This window comes from Phaethon aethereus (genome assembly GCF_964289735.1).
Source record: "Phaethon aethereus genome assembly, chromosome: 28".
In the NCBI taxonomy this organism is placed as follows: domain Eukaryota; kingdom Metazoa; phylum Chordata; class Aves; order Phaethontiformes; family Phaethontidae; genus Phaethon; species Phaethon aethereus.
The window spans coordinates 3,159,007-3,178,612 of NC_138604.1; the positions used below are offsets into that span (position 1 = coordinate 3,159,007).

The 19,606-nt window shown below is 69.5% G+C and overlaps 2 protein-coding genes across 2 annotated transcripts; both read right to left on the bottom strand.

The window, feature by feature from the left end:
- Positions 1-1,538: 1,538 nt before the first annotated feature.
- On the bottom strand, positions 1,539-12,624 carry ITGA10 (integrin subunit alpha 10). Its single transcript, XM_082011689.1, has 30 exons — positions 11,922-12,624; positions 10,419-10,551; positions 9,953-10,050; positions 9,737-9,819; positions 9,531-9,645; positions 9,324-9,451; positions 8,320-8,468; positions 7,622-7,772; positions 7,324-7,489; positions 7,152-7,225; positions 6,800-6,944; positions 5,996-6,144; positions 5,762-5,905; positions 5,294-5,497; positions 5,029-5,159; positions 4,672-4,838; positions 4,431-4,573; positions 4,225-4,332; positions 4,060-4,145; positions 3,835-3,976; positions 3,314-3,406; positions 3,154-3,230; positions 2,967-3,050; positions 2,800-2,884; positions 2,619-2,732; positions 2,431-2,526; positions 2,213-2,326; positions 2,000-2,095; positions 1,806-1,919; positions 1,539-1,707 (listed from the first exon to the last, which is right to left on the bottom strand). The coding sequence occupies exons 1-30, from the start codon at positions 11,971-11,973 to the stop codon at positions 1,648-1,650; spliced, it is 3,501 nt and encodes a 1,166-aa protein (XP_081867815.1). The 5' UTR covers positions 11,974-12,624; the 3' UTR covers positions 1,539-1,647.
- On the bottom strand, positions 12,617-15,095 carry LOC309414273 (toll-like receptor 2; the record flags this gene model as incomplete). The annotated part of the gene is made up of 1 exon (XM_082011573.1): positions 12,617-15,095. One exon carries the CDS (start codon positions 15,093-15,095, stop codon positions 12,642-12,644), a length of 2,454 nt encoding a protein of 817 aa, XP_081867699.1. The 3' UTR covers positions 12,617-12,641.
- Between the last annotated feature and the right edge of the window lie 4,511 nt (positions 15,096-19,606).

Here is a 19,606-nt window from a genome sequence, read left to right on the forward strand (position 1 = left end):
CCAGGTCTGCGAAACCTGCCCCCCACCCACAGCGAGTCGTTTAGGACCCTTAGCTGGCTGGTATCGTACGGACCACATCGAAGGCATCCTTTAGGGAAACAGACCTAACTCTGCGTAACCCTTTTAACGGCCGAGTCCCCGGCGTTTAACACACGGTCTTAATTCTCCCTTAGTCCGGTAACTTTAAGAGAATCTCTTTATTTTTGCGCATTTTGTATTTTCCCCCCCTCCTTCTGTAACATTTCATCCATCTTTGACTCCTTGTTTTTATTGTCTGAATAACTCCTGTGCTTACGGCACCTACTCAACCACCGCCTGGCGATGTTAAACCCCCGCCTCGGCCTGGGCGGGAGAGGTAGGTCGCGTCTAAACGTGTTGCCGCTTCATTGCTGTAAACAGTGTACTACGTACACTCGATTTAAACTAGTGTTTCGTTTGCTATTGAGTCAAATAAAGGCCTTTATAAAGAAGATCAAAGGTGGAGAAGGATTGTTAGGGCTGGAAGCGGCGGCTGAGGAGCCCGGGGGGCCGGTGGAGGACCGGCAGGGCTGGGAATAAGCTCGGGGGGTGGCTCTAAAGGGCCTTTTTGGTGGGAAAAATGCTTATTCAGGGGCGGGAGGGCAGCAGTCGAGCCCCGCTGTGGGCTGGGGACGGGCGCCCAGCGGCTTTTTGGGGCGTCGGTGTCCCGGGCCCGATCCTCCAGGACTTGGCTCCCCGACGCGGGGGACGCGGTGCCGCCCGTCCCTCCCTCCTTTCGGGGGAAGGAGACCCCTGCGCCGGGCGAGGAGGAGGTTTTGGAGCTGCCGCTCTTCCCCCGGGGCTCGGGCCGGGTTTCGGCGGGGAGTTAAGAGCCGAGACGCGGCTCTCGGCCGCGCCGGTCGGTGCCAAGGGCAGGGAAAATGCTTTAACGCAGCTAAACCCGGTGTGAGCGTTTCCTTCGCTGGGTTTCCCCCGTTACGCAGCATTTCGGGCTCCCCCGAAGTGCCCCGCCTGCGGGGTGGGTTTTGGGGGTGCTGAGGGGGGGAGGCGCACACCTTCTAGGGATATTTGGGGAGCACCAGCTCGCTCAGCCCTGAAGTGCCTAAAATCGGGGATTTTTCCACCCCCCCAGCCCCCCCGTGGGGCAGAGTTGAAGCCCGCCGCTTGCCCGGGCGAGGTAGGGCTGAGGGGGCCAGGCACGCCTTCCCCCCTCCTCCCTTTCCGTTCCCCGGCCCTCGCTGGCGTCGCTCCGGCGTGTTTCGGTGGTTTATTCGGAGCGTTTCCACTCCGGGAGCGTCCCGGAGCCCGGGCGCAGGCGGAGCGCGGCGGCGGGTACCACGCGCTCGAGCGTCGCTGCGGGGCTGAGCTTTATTGGCGGAGCCGCGTCTTCCAGCCCGGGGGGCTCCCCTGCTCCCCACCTCCACGACCACCCCCAAGTCCTTCGGGTCAAAGCTGGGGGGCTCCTTCGCGCCGCCGCCGGACCCCGACCTCACCTGGCTGCATCCCCGCGCCAGCACAATCCAGCCCCCGCCGAGGCGTCGCCCGCCGCAAGGATGGAGCCGAGGCGGGAGGGCGGCGGAGTCCCGAGCCCCCCCGTTGTCCCCAAGGGTGGGGAAGGGCCGTGCCCCTCCCCGCCGGCGCCGGGCTCGAGGGGTCACCGCCTGCCCCTCACTGCTCCTTCTCCTCCTCCTCCTCCTCGGGGAGCTTCTTGCGGGTGAAGAAGCCCAGCTGGGGCGAGAGGGAGAGGACGGAGGGGAGCGTGGGGCGGGCGGGCAGAGCTCCCGGTCCCCCCCCGGCCCCCGCCGCAGGCCCAGCCCCGCTCTCACCTTCCACAGGCAGAAGATGATCAGCGCCAGCAGGAGCAGCCCCCCCAGGACGCTGCCCACCAGGATCCAGAGGGAGACGGGCACCCGCTTGGCCTGGATGACTTCAAGCACCGTCTGCGGAAAAAGAAGGGGCCCCGGGGAGCGGGCGGGGACGGGGGGGTGTCCCCACAGCCCCGGGGCTGGGGGGCTCCTACCTCCCTGCGCCGCGCCCCGTCCGCCAGCGCCAGCGCGCCGCTCGCCGGGACCCCCAGCCAGGCCGTGCTGACCACCCTCACGCTCCTGAACTGAGCCTGGGGAGGGGGAGAGCGGGGGCTTCGCGCCGTGCTTCCCGCCCCCGGCTCGCTCTCCGCCCCCGGCCGGGGCGTGGCGGGGGGGGGGGGGGGGGGGTCACCCGTCGCCCCCCTCACCCCGCGGAAGAAGTCGGCGTGGATGGCGCGGAGGACGTGGACGGAGAGCTCCGCGCCGCGGTCCAGCCGCCCCAGCCGGCAGCTCAGCTCCTGGCACCAGGCGTTGCCGCAGTCCTACGGCGGCAACAAAAGCGGGGGGGGGGGAGAGTAGGGGGGGAGCCCCCCCGCCCCCCCAAACCCCGGGGGGGTGGGGGGGGGAGCGTCCCGGCGCCGCTCACCAGCCTGTCCACGTGCAGGAGGTCCGCGGGGTGCACCGGGACCACCGTGGCCGTGCCCCGCGGCTCCTCGGGGGGGGGCCGCAGCACGCAGGTAGCCTGGGGAGGGGGGGGGTGAAGAGGAGCTGGGCTCAGCGCCGGGGGGTGCAGGGCCCCGCCCCCAGGACCCCCAGCTCGGGCGAGGGGCTCACGTTGTCGGCCAGGACGCGTGTGACGGAGAGGAAGGTGGCCCGGCGGTAGCCCAGGGCCGGCAGCGCCATGCGGAGGGTGAGGTTTCGGACGGGGTAGCACGCGAAATTCTGCACCTGGGGGGGGAGAGCGGGCTGAGCCGGGCCCCCCCTCTGCCCCCCCCCCCCCCCCCCAGCTCCTCACCTTCACCGTGGTCTTGAATTCGGGGCCGGGGCCGTGGGGGAAGGTGCCGAGCGGGTGAACCTCGTAGCGGTGCAGGTTGGCAGCGCTGCCGGGGCGCGAGCGGGGTCGGCTCCGGCCCCAGCGCCGCGAAGCCCCCCGCACCTCGGCCCCGCTGCCCCCAGCCCTACCTGGAGAGGAAGAGCTCGGGCTCGTAGCGGATGGGGGCGGAAAGCCGGACCGCGTTGTCCTCCAGCGTCGCCTCGGTGCCGTCGCTGCACGGGGCGGCGAGAGGCGGCCGTGGGGGGCTCGGGCTCCATCCGCACCCACCGCCTCGGCCACCCCATGGGGTGCAGCTGCCCCCCAGCCCGCTCCTACCTGCTGGCCTCGAGGGCGACCTCGGCTCGGTCGAGGAGGACGGAGCAGCTGAACTCCAGCTCCAGGGTGAAGGAGACCTGGGGGCGAGCGGGGCCGTCGGAGGGGTGCGATGGGCGCGCGGGGACCCGGCCGGGGGTCCCGGGGGGCCCCAGTCCCCTACCTTGGCCAGCGAGCGGAAGACGGGGTAGCCAACGCTGCAGAGCCGGCGGTGACCCGGCAGCGCCGTGCACTCCAGCTTCACCGGGCTGGGGTCCTGCGGAGGGGGGGGGGCGTCACCGACGGCTGGATGGGGACGGGGACGGGAGCGCTGGGGGTGGAGGGGGCTGAGGGGCCCTGTGGGGCCGCATCGACCCCCACCTGGGGCAGGCTAGGAGACCCATATAGGACCAAATGGACCCCTACCTCCTCCCTGGGGTGGGTTGAGGGACCCATATGGGGCCACACAGACCCCCAGCTCCCACCTGGGGTGGGTTGGGGGACCCATACGGGCCAGAGGGACCCCCAGCTCCCCCGGGGTGGGTTGGGGGTGAGAACGGGCCAGAGGGTCTCTGTAAGGCTGGAGAGACCCCAGTCTTTGTCCTGGGACGGGCTGGAGGGTCTGTACGGGGCTGGAAGGACTACGACGTCCTGGAGGGGCTGGGGGGGCCGTGCAGGCCTGGGGGACCCCCCGCGGCCCCGCACCTGGAGCGCGAGGCTGGAGAAGTGGAGGTTGCCGGAGAAGCGGAGGAGCAGGCTGGCGTTGTAGGCGTTCTCCTTCTTGTTCTCCAGGACCACGTCCACCACCACCTTCCTCCTGCCCTTGCGCAGGACGTGGGGGCTCTGCCTGCGGCGGCGAGGGCGGTGACGGCCCCGGCGGGGTCCCGGGACGCAGCTCAGCCCCGGGGACACCTCGGGGACACCCCGTACCTGGAGCCCGCGATGTCCATGGTGGCCCTGAGCACCAGGTCCGTGACACACTCGTCGTCCTCGCCGCAGTCCTTGAAGAAGGGAATCTGGAAGGAGCCGGCTGTGATCCCGGCGCCGGGAGCGGCAGGGGTGACCCTGGACCCGGCCGCCCCCTCCGGCACCCACCAGTTTCCGGATGGTGGTGGGGGACGCCTCGTCCAGCACCGGCCCGGTGGGTTCGGCCAGGGCCAACCTCACCGTGAAGCTGAGGGGTCGCAGATAGTCCGTGGTGTCCTGGGGAGGGCGGAGGGGTCCCCGTTCGCCCCCAGTGCCGCTGGGGGCGGGTGGAAAAAGCCACCCGTGTCCCGGGGAGGGGTCCCGCCGCGGCTCACCAGGACGTGGAAGGGGAAGCGGAGGCAGCTCTGCCGGCCCGGCGAGAGCTCGAGGCGGCGCTGGAGCAGCCGCCGGGCGCCCGAGTCGAAGGCAGCTCGAGCGCCCGGTGTCCTCTCCTCCAGGGACACGTTGTACCGGAGCTCTGTGCGGGGACGGGGACGGGGGCTCGGCGCTGCCCGTGGGGCTGGGGACACCCCAGGGGCACTCCGGGGACGCTCTGGGGCCGGCCCCGGCACTCACCGATCTCCCTGTCCCGTTGGCCCCGGGCGCGGGTCCCGGCGCGGAAGCAGACCCTGGCCCGCAGGCAGACGGCGCCGGTGCCGCCGCGTTGGCAGTTCTTCTGGATGACGTTGATGGCCGGGGGCTCCACCGTCAGCGACGTGTTGACCTGGACGATCTGGCGGGAGCTGGCAGCGAGGGGACGGCGTCACCGGGACGCCGACGGGGACGGCGACGTCCATCCCTGCGCCGTGTCCCCAGCCGCTCCTCCTCTTGCAGCGCGGGGAAACTGAGGCACGGGGGGTGCCCGGGGGCACCCCGCCAGGCAGGGCCGAGCCGGGCGGCCCCGCGCGGCCCGTCCCCGTCCCCAGGACTCACCGCAGCAGCACGGCCACCCCCTGCGCGCCCACGGCCAAGTCCACCAGCCCGTCCCCGTCCAGGTCCAGCCGCCCGTCCACGCTGCGGCCGAAATAGCTGAGGCCGGGCGCCAAGGCCGCCGCCTCGATGCGCTGCGGGGGGGGGGAGAGCGGGGGGGGCGAGCGGTGGCTTCGCCGCCGTCTCGTAGAAGTTTGTGCTCAACCTAAACGGAGCTCCCCAGATAGCAGCGAGACCCCCCCCCCCAGCCCCCCCGGTCCCATCTCACCTGCTTGTAATGGGGCAGGAGGGTGCCCGGGGCGCCGTGGTAGACGTAGACGGCACCGCGGTGCCCGTCCTCCAGCGGAGCCCCCACCACCACGTCGTTGAAGCCGTCGTGGTTGAGATCCGGCACAGCGGCCAGGGCGTAGCCAAACCGGGAGTCCTGCGGCTTCTTGTCGGCGTGCAGGGTGCCGGCGGGGGCCAGGAGCCGCTGGGGGGGCACAGGGTGGCCCTCGGTACCCCAGGGTGCCGGGTCCGGCCCCGCGTGCTCCCCGGGAGGTGGCGGGGGGAGCGCAGGGCGATCCCCCGGGCCGCCTGCCCCCCTCGGCCCCGCTGCGTCTCCCTGACGCCGCCGCGTCCCCCCCCAATCCCACCGCACCCCTCGACCCTGCCGCACCCACCCGACCTTGTCGCGTCCCCCAACCCCGCTGCGTGTCCCCCCCCCCGGCCCCCCGCGGCCCCCCCAGCCCCTCACCTGCCCCACTCTGTACAGGTACACCCGCCCCGTCTCCCTGCTCTGGGCACCCAGGTACATGGGAGCGGCCACCAGCAGCACGTCGCTGGCCCCGTCCCCGTCCGCGTCCAGGGCGCACACCTCGCTGCCGAAGTAGGAGCCGATCTGCCGGCCGCGGCGGGGCCGCGTCAGGCCGGGGGCCGCCGGCAGCCCCTTCCCGCGGCGGCCCCCGGCCCCCCCCCCCGCAGCCCCTACCTGCTCCCCCGTCAGCGCCTGGGCCACCGTCACGGTCCCCAGGGCATCCATCTCGAAGAGGATGACCTTGCCCTTGTGCTGGAAGCGAGGGGCTCCGGCCACGTACAGGCGCCGCCCGCCCGGCAGCCGCAGCGAGGAGACGGCGTAGCCTGGGGCGGGCGAGCGCGGGCGTCAGCCGCAGCGAGGACCCCCCGCTGGTGCTGCCGCCCCCGGCACCCCCGGGGCACCCCGCGCCCCTCGGCTCCCGATGGTCCCCGGTTCGCCCCAAAGCCCCGGGACACGGAGCGGCCCCGGTTCGTGCCGCATCCCTGGGGACATGGAGCGTCCCCAGTTTGCCCCAAATCCCCGGGACATGGAGCGTCTCCAGTTCACACCGCATCCCTGGGGACACAGAGCATCCCCGGTTCGCCCCACGTCCCTCCGGACACGGAGCGGCTCTGGTTCGCCCCAAAGCCCCGGGATACAGAGCGGCCCCGGTTCGTGCTGCATCCCTGGGGACATGGAGCATCCCTGGTTCACCCCAAATCCCTGGGACATGGAGCGGCTCCGGTTCACCCCAAAGCCCCAGGACACAGAGCGTCCCCAGTTCACCCCAAATCCCTGGGACACGGAGCGTCCCCAGTTCACCCCAAATCCCCGGGACACGGAGCATCCCTGGTTCACGCCGCATCGTGGGGGACGCGGAACATTCCCGGTTTGCCCCACATCCCTCAGGACAGGGAGCATTCCCGGTTTGCCCCAATTCTCCGGGACACGGAGCATCCCCGGTTCGCGCCGCATCCCTCGGGACACCCCCCCCCGTACCCAAATAAGCCGCGTGATTCTTCAGCTCCAGCGGGAACTCCTTCTCCAAGGCTTTCCGGGGCGGGACGATGCGGCCGCGCCGGCTCTCCTCCAGCACGGCCCCGTCCCAGTCGTAGGCTCCCACCGTGCCGAAGAGGATCCCGTCCTGGCGGGGCGGCGAGCGGGGCCGGGCGCTGGGGCGAAGCGCGCGGCACGCCTCGAGGCCGGCGCCGCCTCGGCCTCCCCGGACCCCCCCCCAGAGCGCGTCACCCGCGACACCGGCCGCCCGGCGTGACGGGGACGCGCCGCCCGGGGCCGAGGGTTATTTCCCGCCGCCGCCGCCGCCGCGGCGCGCCCGCCCCGGCGGCCTCACCTCCAGGAGGTGGACGGAGAAGCCGATCTGGGACATCTCCAGCTCGAAGGAGCTCTCGTTGTAGCCGTGGGTGCCTGGGGAGGGGGAAGGAGCGGGTGCGCCCCAGATGTGGTCCCAGCTGTTCTCTCGCAGCCCTCCCCGGGGGTCCCGGCCCCCCCCGGCCCCGCGTCACCTTCCAGGCTGAAGATGCGGTCGCCCAAGGCGTCCACGATGTCGTTGAGGGCGGCCTCGTCGGTGACGTTGAAGAAGTATTTCTCGTCGGGGTCGCTGGCGATGAACTTGATCTCGCGGATGAAATCCTCGGGGTCCTGCTGCCGGCGCAGGTAGTGCCCCAGCACCTGGGCACAGGGGCCCCGGCGTCACCCGGGGGCCAGATCCCGACCCGGCGGGGTCCCCCGCCGCGGCGCGGCGCCAACGGGGAGTGGGGAAACCGAGGCAGGGTGCCCGCTCCCGACCGGCGGGGCGCTCACCGCGATGGCGTAGCGGGTGACGTTGCGTTTCTCGCACTCCGCCAGCGCCTCGGGCAGCTCCTCGCCGTCGTGGGACTCCCCGTCCGTCACCACGATCATCAGCCGCGTGGCATCGGCCCGCCCGCCCCGCTCGGGGCTGAAGGCTTCGGTGCTGCCGCGGAGGACGGGCGGCCTCAGGCCGACCCTGATCCCGACCCCGATCCCAAACCCCATCCCGATCCTGATCCCGACCTCGACCCCAAACCCGACCCCCAACCTGGCCCCGATCCTGATCCCGACCTCGACCCCAATCCTGACCCCAATCCCGATCCCAGCCTCGCTCCCGACCCCCATCCCATCCCCAGTCCTGATTCCAAGCCCAGCCGGATCCTCACCCCCACCCCAATCGCGACCTGACCCTGATCCTGACCCCAGTCCTGACGCCAATCCCAACCCCGATCCTGACCCCAAACCCTGACCCCGACCCAATCCCAGCCCCAATGCCAAACCCAACCCCAATCCCAGCCCCAATTCCCATTCCGAAACCCAACCCCAATTGCAAACCCAATCCCAAACCCAGCCCCAAACCCAGCCTAGACCCCAGCCCCAATCCCAATCCCAAACCCAACCCCAATCCCAGCCTAGACCCCAGCCCCAAGACCAATCCCAATCCCAATCCCAACCCCAATCCCAACCTAGACCCCAGCCCCGGCGCGCACCACGCGCGGCGGATGGCGAAGGCGGTGCGCGTCTCCCGCCCCTCCTGCCGGCTGATGTTCTTGGCCGCCTCCACCACCTCCTGCGCCGTCCGGTACCGCCCCAGCACCCACTCGTGCACCGCCCGCTCCCCGTACTGCAGCACCCCGACCTGCCGCGGAGACGGGGTGCTCGGCCGGCGGGGTCACCCCCGCGCCCCACAACGCGCGTGCGGCCCCCGAGGCGCGGCGCGGCCCCCGCGCCCCACGGCGCAGACCCTGCCGGCGAAGTCCACCCTTACCCCCCCCCCCCCGAAAGTGTCCCCAGCTGGCATCGCCCCGGGGGCACTAGCCCAGGGATGGCGGCATTGTCCCGGGGACAATGGCATCGCCATGGGGATGATGGCACCGCCATGGGGACCATGGCAACACCCCGGGGACGATGGCATCGCCCTGGGGACAGTGGCAACATGCTGGGGACGATGGTATCGCCATGGGGATGATGGCGTCATCCTGGGGACCATGGCATCACCCTGGGACAATGGCATCGCCATGGGGATGATGGCAACACGCTGGGGACGATGGTATTGCCGTGGGGATGATGGCATCACCCTGGGGACCATGGCATAACCCCAGGGACAATGGCATCGCCATGGGGATGATGGCACCGCCCCGGGGACCATAGCATCGCCAAGGGGACGATGGCACCGCCAAGGGGACCATAGCATCGCCAAGGGGATGATGGCATCGCCCCGGGGATGATGGCATCGCCCTGGAGACCATGGCATCGCCAAGGGGTTGATGGCACTGCCATGGGGACGATGGCATCACCCCGGGGACCATGGCATCACCCCGGGGATGATGGCACCGCACTGGGGACGATGGCATCGCCAAGGGGACCATGGCGTCACCCCGGGGACCATGGCACCGCCAAGGGGATGATGGCACCGCCAAGGGCACGATGGCATCGCCATGGGGACGATGGCACCGCCCCGGGGACACCGGCCCGGCCCCGGGCACCGGCTCACCTGGATCTGTCCGGGCCCGATGAAGAACTTGCCGAGGACGCTGCTGAGGAAGTTCTGCACCTCGTGCCAGGGGTAGATGCTGTTGGAGCCGTCCAGGACGATGACGATGTCCATGTATGTGGAGCAGCCTGCCGAGGGGGACGCCGCTGGCACCCCGCGCCGCCGCGCGCCCCGCCGCCGGCCGGAGCCGCGGCCGCCCCCACTCACGCTGCGCCGTGGGCGCCACGGTCCCCGCCGGCCGCAGGTCGCCGTCCAGCCGGGCGCAGATGCCGGTGCTGAAGACGGAGGTGCCGCACGCCTGGGACCAAAGCGGGGCGCAAGCCTGGCCGGGGACGGGGACACCGCGCGTGGGCGGGGGGCCGGCCGCCGCGCGCGCCCCCGCCTCCGTTTCCCTCGGGGGAGGCTCCGCTCACCACGAAGCCGCCGTCCTCGGAGTCCAGCAGCGTCATCCCGAAGTGGCCGTTGCGGCCGGGGGAGAGCCGCGGCGCTGCGGCTCCTCGGTGCCGGGGGGAGAGAGAGAGAGACGCCGGGGGTCAGCGCCGCGGTGACCCCCTCCGCGGCCGCGCCGGGCCGGAACGGGCGCAGGCGGGCGCGGAGGCGGCCGCCCATGGCGCGGGGCATGGCGGTACCGAGGTTGGCTTTGGCGCACGTGGCGTTGGGGGGTCCCACGCGACACTTGTAGACGTCCCCTCGGCGGTCGCCGTCCCACGGGGCCCCCACCAGCAGCCTGCGGGGACGCGGCGGCGTGAGGGGACGCCGGCGGGGTCACCGGCACCGCCCCGCCCTCCGGCATTTCGGGGCGCCGAGCCAAACCCTGCCCGCCGGCGGCACCGCCGCCGCGGCGCTTCCGCCACCGGCCCCGGGCCGCCGGCGGCTGCCGTCCATCCGTCCGTCCGTCCTCCCCCGGGCCGGCCGCCCACCCGCCGGCGGGGACCCCGGCACCCCCCGGTTCTACCGGCGGCGCCCGCCGCCACCTCAGCACCCCGGTCCTGCCCCCCACCGCGGGATGCCGCGCGCTGCCTGGCGTCCCCCTCCCTCAGCCCCGCCGCGGGGGCCCGGCGGGCGCCCCGGCCCCCACCCCCGGGTGCCGCTCACCACTTCTCGCCGCCGCGCGCCCGCTGCAGCACCTTGTAGCCGAACTGCGCCTCGGCCGGCCCGTGGAAGAGCCGCGGGCGCCCGACGTCGACGTTGAACCCCACGCACAGCCCTGGGGCGGGGGGGGCGAGCCCTGAGGGGGGGGGGGCGCCCACGGACCCCCCCCCCCCCAGCTTTACACCCGTCTATAGGGACGGGGGACGCGCCGGCGCGACCCCCGAACCGCGAAGGCCGCGGCGGCGGCCGGGCGAAGCCCCCCCCCAGCCCCCAATCACCTGATTTTTTGGGTGCTGCTGGGAGCGCCCGTCTCCCACCCGGCGGGGAGTTAAGGTGGCGGGAGGGGGGAAGGAGATGGGGACGGGTGCGACCGGCCACGGCCCCGGCCCGGCCGCAGCCGCCGCCTTTGCCGCAGCCCCGTAATTAGGCAGGGCGATGCCCCCGCCGCGGCGAGGGCTGGCCCGGTCCTGGCACCCATGGGTGCTTGGGGCGCCCCGCGCCCCGCCGGGGCTGTGGGGAGGGGGCCTGAGCGCTGGGTGCTGAGCACTCCGCGCGTGGCTCCGGGCACACCCCAAAGGTGGGACCCGGCACCCCGAAGGTGGCACTGAGCACCCCCCGCCCAGCACCCAGCACCCCAAATGTGGCACCCAGCACCCCACAAACAGCACCCAGCACCCCAAAGGTGGGACCCGGCACCCCTCACACAGCACCCAGCACCCCAAAGGTGGGACCCAGCACCCCAAATGTGGCACCCAGCACCCCACAAACAGCACCCAGCACCCCAAAGGTGGGACCCGGCACCCCTCACACAGCACCCCAAAGGTGGGACCCAGCACCCCTCGCACAGCACCCGGCACCCCAAATACAAGACCAAGCACCACAAATGTGGCACCCAGCACCCCACAAACAGCACCCAGCATCCCACATGAACCACCCAGCACCCCAAAGGTGGCACCCGGCACCCCAAATACAGGACCAAGCACCCAAAGGCGGCACCCAGCACCCCCGGAGGCCCCGCGCGGGGAAACTGAGGCGGGGACGCGCCCAGACGGGACGGCGATGGGCTGGGGACCGGCCGCCAGCCTCCCCCGCGCGCCAGCGGCACAAAAACCCTGGTTTGTCTTTTTTTCCCCCCCAAAAATGTAAGTTTTTCCGTTAAAGTGGGGTTTTTGAGTTCCTCTTAGCGGGGTTTGGCTTCCTTCCACGCCGGCACCGACCCCTTCCCGGCCGCAAACCCCGGGGAGGTTTTGGGGTCCCCCCCCTCCCGCGGGAAAAAGCCAAAAATATATTGCGGGGGGGGGGGGGGGGACAGAGACCAAACCCGGGCGGTTTCCCCCACCCCCCCGAGCGGCTCGGCGGGGGGCACCCGCCGCGCGCGGGGTTAACGGGTGCCCGGCTCGGCGCCACCCCCGGCGTCCCCAAACGCCTCCGCTTCACCCCAACCCCCCCCCCCCCCCCCCAAACCCCTCTTTTCCCAAACCCGCCCGGATTTTGGGGCGACGTTACCTGGGAGAAGGAGCAACGCCGGGAGAAACCGCCGGCACCCGCCACCCTCCATCGCCCACCGGAGCCGCCGGCCGCGGCCGCCAGCGGCTCAAAGGTTACTCTGTCTCCGGACGGGATAATTTTTTTTTTTCCCTTTTTTTTTTTAGTTTTTTTTTTCCCTCCTCCTTCATCTTCAATTGGCTGCTAAAAATAAACAGCCCGAGCGGGCTGGGTGGCTGGGTTTTTTTTTTTTTGGGGACACACACGCGCGCGCGCGCGGACGGAGTTTGGAAAATATGGCAAAGCGGAGAAAAACACGGGGGAAAAAAAAAAAAAAGGATGAGAGGGAAGGAGGGGGCGGGCGGCGGCGGGCTCGGGGGGGGTCCCGGGGGGGGTCACCACCACGGACGCGGCGGGGACCCCCGGCTCTTCGCCCCGGGGTGCGGCTGCGGGCGTGGGAACGGGGGTTTTGGGGTCTCCGCTCGTCCCCGCTGCCGGTCTCGGCTCTTTTTAGGGTGGATTTCAGGCGGATTTCGGGTCGCCGCGTCCTCCGGGTGCCGCCGCCGCCTCCCGGGCGCCGTCCCCATCTCCCGTCCCTCGGAGGGGGCTGGGAAGATGGGGTGACCCTGGTGAGGACCCCCCGTCGGCAGGGGAAGCCGAGGCGGGTGGGACACCCGGCGCAGGGCGGCACCCAGGACCCCCCTCCGGCTACCGAAGGACGCGGGGCAAGAGAGGCCGCCGCTACGTGCCGGCGGCCGTCTCCGCCGCGCCGGCGGCGGGGCCGAGCCCCCCGGCGCCGCCCAGGAGGCCGCGGAGCTGGCGCCAGAAGAAGGGGCGTCTGCCCGGCTCGCGGGGCCACTCCAGGTAGGTCTTGGTGCCCAACATCTTCCGGAGCCGGGCGAAGCGCCGGGGCAGACCCTGAGCGTCGATGGGCTCCTTCACCACCAGGATGACGTCCTCGCTGCCCAGCCCCACGGCGCGCTGGTGGGCGAAGTAGAGCTCGTAGTTGCACCACTCGCTGTCGACGAAGCTGCGGGAGAGGACGAAGATGACCTTGGCGCTCCTCTCGATGTTCTCCACGATGTTGTCGATGATCCAACGGCCCGGCGTGAAGTCCCGCTCGTGGATGCAGAGCCGGTAAGGCGGCGTGGTGCTCTCCAGCCGGCGCAGAAGCTCCCGGCGAACCCAGTCGGCATCGGCGTGACTGTAGGAGATGAAGGCGTGGTAGGAGCATTGCCGCGTGGCGCCCGCCCGCCGCCCGCCGTACTTGGCGCGCACCAACCGGTACGTGGCTCGCAGGTACCAACAGGCGTCCAGCTTCCAGCAGAGCACGGCGCACGCCGCCACCGCCGCCGCCGTGCCGGCCGCCGCCACGGCCACCAGCGCCGGCACGTTGCATTCCAAGGGACGCGGGGCGTAGGCGGCCACGGCCGTATCCAGCAGCGGCTCGGGGTGGTAGCAGGTCCAGTTGTGGGGCCAGTCGGCCAAGGCGGGTCGTCCCCGCCGCCGTGTCTCCTCCAAGAAGAGGTGGAGGTCACAGGTGCAGTGGTAGGGGTTGTTGCCGGCCACCAGGATAACGAGCCGCGGCATGTTGACAAAGGAGCCGCGGTTGATGATGCCGAAGGAGTTGCCGTCGATGGCCAGCACCTCCAAGTGGGTGCATCTCCACTCAGAGGGGATGAACTTGATCTTGTTGCCGCTCAACCGCAGCTCTCGTAGCCGGGGGCTGCGGGTGAAGTACTCCATGTCCAAGCGGTCAAGCTGCGAGTAGGAGAGGTCCAGGTACTCGAGGGTGGTGGGCAGGCACCCGAAGGTCCCTGCTGTCACCCGGTTGTGGTGCAGGGCCAGCCAACGCAAGGTGGGACCCCACTGGCACGTCTCCTGCAAGCTGCCCAAGCCATTGTGGCTGGCGTCAAGGCGGGCGAGCCGGGGCCAGGTCCGCGTCAAGGCGGCCACCACGGCCAGGCTCAGGAGCTGGTTGGCGGCCAAGATTAAGCTTTCCAGCTTGGGCATGACGCCCTGGTAGTGGCAACGCTGGTTGTAGATATAACCATCTTCCAGACGGTTGCTGGAGACGTCCAAGGCCTCCACGTTGCGCATCTCGCCCCAAGCGTCGCAGGGGACGTAGTTGAAGTTGACGTTGATGATGGAGAGGGCGGCCACGCCGCTCAACCAGGTAAAGGTCCAGTCGAAACGCAGGATGTCAGGGTTGCTGATGTCCTGCAGCAAGAGGCGGTCGAGCCGCGGGGCAGCCGCCTCCACGCCGGAGCTGTTCCACCGCGGCGAGCGGGCGAAGTCGATGGCCACCAGCGCCAAGTCGCGGACGCGGGAGCGTTGGACGTTGAGCAGGGCCAAGCGGAGGAGGTTCTCGTTGAACTTGCCCCGGTAGAAGACCAGCTTGGTGACCTGCAACTCAGCCAAGCCAGCGAAGGGGTCGGCGTCACCGGTGTAGTAGGTGAACTCAAAGAGGTTACGGAAACGCAGGTAGTTGAGGGCTTTGCCCCGCAGGTCCCGCAGCATCACCGGCAGAACCGCTGCGCTCTCGTCCAAGGCCATGTCGCACCATAGCTCCGTGGTGTTGAGCCACGAGAAAGCCCCGGCTTCGTACCGCCGCAGGCTGGAGGCTGACTTGATGGTGAACTTCTGCAGCGCCGTGTCCTTCAAGACGGCAAAGTCCCACCGGGAGACGTCCCGCAGCAGCGGCCCTCCCAGCGACAGCTCCCGCAGCTGCCGCAGCCTGCCGAAGACGCTGTCCAATGCCGCGCTGCGGTAGAGGTTATTGGACATATCCAACCAACGGAGGTTGACCAACGGTCGCAATGCCGGCGCCGGGATGCGGTCAAGGGAGTTGTTGAAGAGCTGGAGATGCTCCAAGAGGGGGTTGGAGAGGAAGGCGTCTGGCGCGATGCGGGAGATGTGGTTGTAGCCCAAATCCAAGTGCCGTAGCTGGGTCATGCCGGCGAAGTCGCCCGCCGTGATCTCCTGCAGCTTGTTGTAGGAGAGGTCGAGGCCGCGCAGGCCGCCGGGGAGGCCGTGGGGCACCCGCACCAGGCCCTGCCCCTTGCACAGCCCCGTCCGGTTGTTGGCGTCGATGCGGCACGGCGGCCGCGCCGCGTCTCCCGCCAGCGCCAGCAGCGCCAGACACCAAACCCTCCGGGCGCCGGCGGCCGGGGGGAGCCGCATGGCCGCCGGCATGGCGGAGGGGCGGCCGGGGCGGCGCCGCCGGTGGCGGGAGCAGGGATCGGGCCGGAAGGGGCATCCGGGCATCCCCGCGGAGCCGTCCTGCAGCGGGAGAGGGGGGTCAGCGGTGCCGCCTGCGGGGGACCCCGACCCCCCGGGAAGCACCGGGGCGGGTGGGAGGTGGCACCTGGAGCCGGTGGGAGGGCGACGGGTGAACCCTCCCTTGGGGGCTCAGGGACCGGATCCCGAGGGAATTGGGTGGCGGAGGGGGGGTCAGGGACCAAATCGCAGGGGGTCTCCGACACCGGACCCCGGGCGCCTTGGGGGGGGGGGCAGGCACAGGGACCCAGTCCCTGGGAACTTGCAGACTCGGCACCCGGATCCCGTGGGATTTGGGCCACCGGCTCCCGCAGGCTGAGGGTCCCACCAAGCGCAAACACCCCACCCGAAGCCCCCCTCCTCCTCCTCGCCGGGCCGGGGGGCTCCCCCGGGCTGAGCCCCCGCGTTTGCTTCTCTGCCGATTTTTAGGGTGGGTTTTATTTTCCAAACCAAAAAAAAAAAAAAAAAAAATTAAAAAAAAAGTCAAAATCGGCTTTTTTTGCACAGAGGCAAACTTGTGCTCCTCGGCCGCGGGGCGGCTGCGGCCAAAAGTTTGGGTGTTTTTATTGGGAGGGGGGAGCGCGGAACAGGAAACCGGAGGAGAAAAACAGACGGGCGTCTGTCCTGCCGCAACGCCGACGGCGGCAAAGGCGGCGCAGCCGGGGCGGGCACGGCCCCCCCCGGGGTCACAGCCCTGCCCGGATCGTCTGGGGCCAGACCCCAACCCCGGGGGGACGCGGGGGAACCGCCCCGCTCGGGCCCAAAACCGGCCCCGCGCCGCTCCCGGCGCTGGCGCGGAAAGGAGGAAAAACACCTGGAAGCGGCCCAAAACGGCGGCGGTTGGGCGAGGGAGCGGGGGGCGGCGGCGGGAGGCGGCGGGGGGCCCCGTCCCGACACCCCCCCCCGAGCCCGAGCCCGTCCCCGCGGGAAGCCCCCGCGCCCCGCGGCGCCGCCGTAACCCGCGTGGGGAAACCGAGGCGCGGGCGACCCTCGTCCCGCCCCGCCGAAACGCCGCCGGCGCCCGACGCCAGGCCGGAGCGCCCGGCCGCCCCCCAAAGCCCCCCGGCTGCCCCTGCCCCGGCCTGGCCTCGCTCACCCCGCGCCGTGCCTGGGGTGCGGCGAGTTTCGGCGAGGCTCAGCCCGGGCGGGACGCCGGCGCTTTGCCGTTCCCGGCTGCACTTTGCCCCGGGAACGTTGGCAGCGACGGGCGGTGCCGGGGGCCCGGCCGGCAGCGGGTCCCCAGAGCCCCCCGTGCTCCTGGCCCAGCGGCCCCAGTCCAGCCCAGTACCCCCAGCTTAGCCCGGTGACCCCAGCCCAGCACCCCTAGTCCAGCTCGGTGCCCCCAGCCCATCCCAGTCTATCCCAGTACCCCCAGCCAGCACCCCCAGTCTATCCCCGTGCCCCCAGCCCAGCATCCCCAGCACACCCCAGTGCCCCCAGCCCATCCCCATGCCCCCAGCCCAGCATCCCCAGTCTATCCCAGTGCCCCCAGCCCAGCATCCCCAGCCCAGCATCCCCAGCCCACCCCAGTGCCCCCAGCCCAGTCTATCCCAGTACCCCCAGCCAGCACCCCCAGTCTATCCCAGTGCCTCCAGCCCAGCACCCCCAGTCTATCCCAGTGCCCCCAGTCCATCCCCGTGCCCCCAGCCCAGCATCCCCAGCACACCCCAGTGCCCCCAGCCCAGCATCCCCAGTCTATCCCAGTGCCCCCAGCCCAGCACCCCCAGCCCATCCCCGTGCCCCCAGCTTAGCCCGGTGACCCCAGCCCAGCACCCCTAGTCCAGCTCAGTGCCCCCAGCCCAGTCTATCCCAGTACCCCCAGCCAGCACCCCCAGTCTATCCCAGTGCCCCCAGCCCAGCATCCCCAGTCTATCCCAGCGCCCCCAGTCCATCCCCGTGCCCCCAGCCCAGCATCCCCAGTCTATCCCCGTGCCCCCAGCCCAGCACCCCCAGACCATCCCCGTGCCCCCAGCCCAGCACCCCCAGCCCACCCCAGTGCCCCCAGCTCTCCCAGCATGCCCAGTCCCTCCCCACAGCCGCCCCGCACGAGCCCCCCTCCCTGCGCACCGCGGGGGGTCCCGGCGCCGGCTCCAGCCCCCGGCCGGCCGCGGCACAGAGCCAGGCGCCCACGGGGGAGACCGCGGCTGCCCCCAGAAGACCCACCTTGAGCCCCCTCCTTAATTGCGGGCTACCGAAGACCCCCCCCTCCGGCCAGCCCCGGCTCTTGCCCCCCTGCGGGGTGCGGACCCCCGACCGGGCAAGTAACTAAGGCGGCGAAGCCGGGAGAAAAGCGCTCCGGAGGGGTGGGTCTCGCCACCCCCCCGCGCTCGCAGCCCTCCGGGGAGCGGCCCCGGCACCCCCTGCCCGGCTAATTAACAGCAATTAACGTTTCGACGGGGGTTGCCGGGGCTGGTTTCGGTTTCAGACTCTCTCGTGCCCGGGAAAGCCCCGCGGCGGCGGCAGGAGGGTGCGCTGGCGACCCGCTCTGGAAGTGAACCTGAATTAGTCGTAATTAGTTCAGTACTAACGCTAATTAGCTGTAATTAGCAGCTCAAACCCCAAGGTACGAGCCGTATTCTCGTTATAGCCGCAGCCCGGCAAGTACTCGGCTAAACGCATTTCTTCTTGCTTATTGTTAAAGACGATCCCGCCAAGTTGGGCTGTTCCGATACAAAACTGCAGATTTCGGGGCTCAGCGGGGGGTCAAGGGCCACCGGCGGCCGCAGGGAAGGGGTTCGGCACCGCCGGGGCTGGGAAACGCCGCGGGAGACACCCCCCGCCCCGATTTCGGGGAGTACCGGCCTGCGGACTGCAAAAAAATTCCTCAACACTTTCACTTTCCTATTGTGAAATACGTTCATCTGATTCGTGTGATGAAGCGTAACCTGTCCTACATACCCTTGTATGACCGCAAGCCTAAGTCTAGCAGAGCGGTTAACATATGGCGTTACGGCGAGCCTAAGTCTAGCGGAGGGGTTAACGTATGGCGTTACGGCAAGCCTAAGTCTAGCGGAGGGGTTAAGGTATGGAGTTACGGCGAGCCTAAGTCTAGCGGAGCGGTTAACGTATGGCGTTACGGCGAGCCTAAGTCTAGCGGAGCGGTTAACGTATGGCGTTACGGCGAGCCTAAGTCTAGCGGAGGGGTTAACGTATGGCGTTACGGCAAGCCTAAGTCTAGCGGAGGGGTTAAGGTATGGAGTTACGGCGAGCCTAAGTCTAGCGGAGCGGTTAACGTATGGCGTTACGGCGAGCCTAAGTCTAGCGGAGCGGTTAACGTATGGCGTTACGGCGAGCCTAAGTCTAGCGGAGGGGTTAACGTATGGCGTTACGGCAAGCCTAAGTCTAGCGGAGGGGTTAAGGTATGGCGTTACGGCGAGCCTAAGTCTAGCGGAGCGGTTAACGTATGGCGTTACGGCGAGCCTAAGTCTAGCGGAGGGGTTAACGTATGGCGTTACGGCAAGCCTAAGTCTAGCGGAGGGGTTAAGGTATGGAGTTACGGCGAGCCTAAGTCTAGCGGAGGGGTTAAGGTATGGAGTTACGGCGAGCTTAAGTCTAGCGGAGCAGTTAACATATGGCGTTACGGCGAGCCTAAGTCTAGCGGAGGGGTTAACGTATGGCGTTACGGCGAGCCTAAGTCTAGCAACATTCTGGTATATCGGCTCAAACCAGTTTGACCACTGACCGCATAGTGTTGTGTAAAGAGAAATTTGTGAAGTGCACACAGAAAGTCTGGGGCCATCCCGGGGGCACGCTGAGGAAGATTCAAGAAGACCCTAGAAGGAGAAGAGGGCATGCGCCGAAGAAGACACGCCTGTTCATGAATATGTATTAGTATAAGGGATATAAACCGAAAACGGGAACTGTACCGCGTGCGTCTTGGTGGAGCGGGGACGCCCGGCGCACCCCGCGCTGTTTGCTCGCCTCTATTCGCTTAATAAATTGTAAACGTCAACTGGAAGCCTGTTTGGGACTCAGTCATTTATCTCAGTATTTAACGTGACAATTAAATGTGACGATTCAATAAACTGAGCAAGAAATATTTATCTGTATAAAGCCAGGCACGGTAACCCCCTCGCCGTTTTAATGATAATAATTCTGTAGTAATTTGCCGTAAAGACGTTCCCAGAGCTCCGGCTCCTGGCGAGGGGCAGACCCGGCACCGGCTAACGCAGACCCTTGCCCAACTAGCGCTCGCCTTCCCCTACCGAAGGGAAGTTGTGGTTGGTTATAAAGCGGGTGAAGCCGGAGCTGAGCGGGGGGACACCGAGCCTCGGTGCTTCGGGGAAGCCCAGGCGAGACCCCCGCCACAGCGCGATGAGTTTGGCGGCTTTGCCCGGCTCTTACGGCAGACGGTGCCCGTCGTCTTGGTGGGCAACGGGCGGCACCGGCGGGCAGGGCCAAGTCTCGTCACCGAGACCTACCATGGG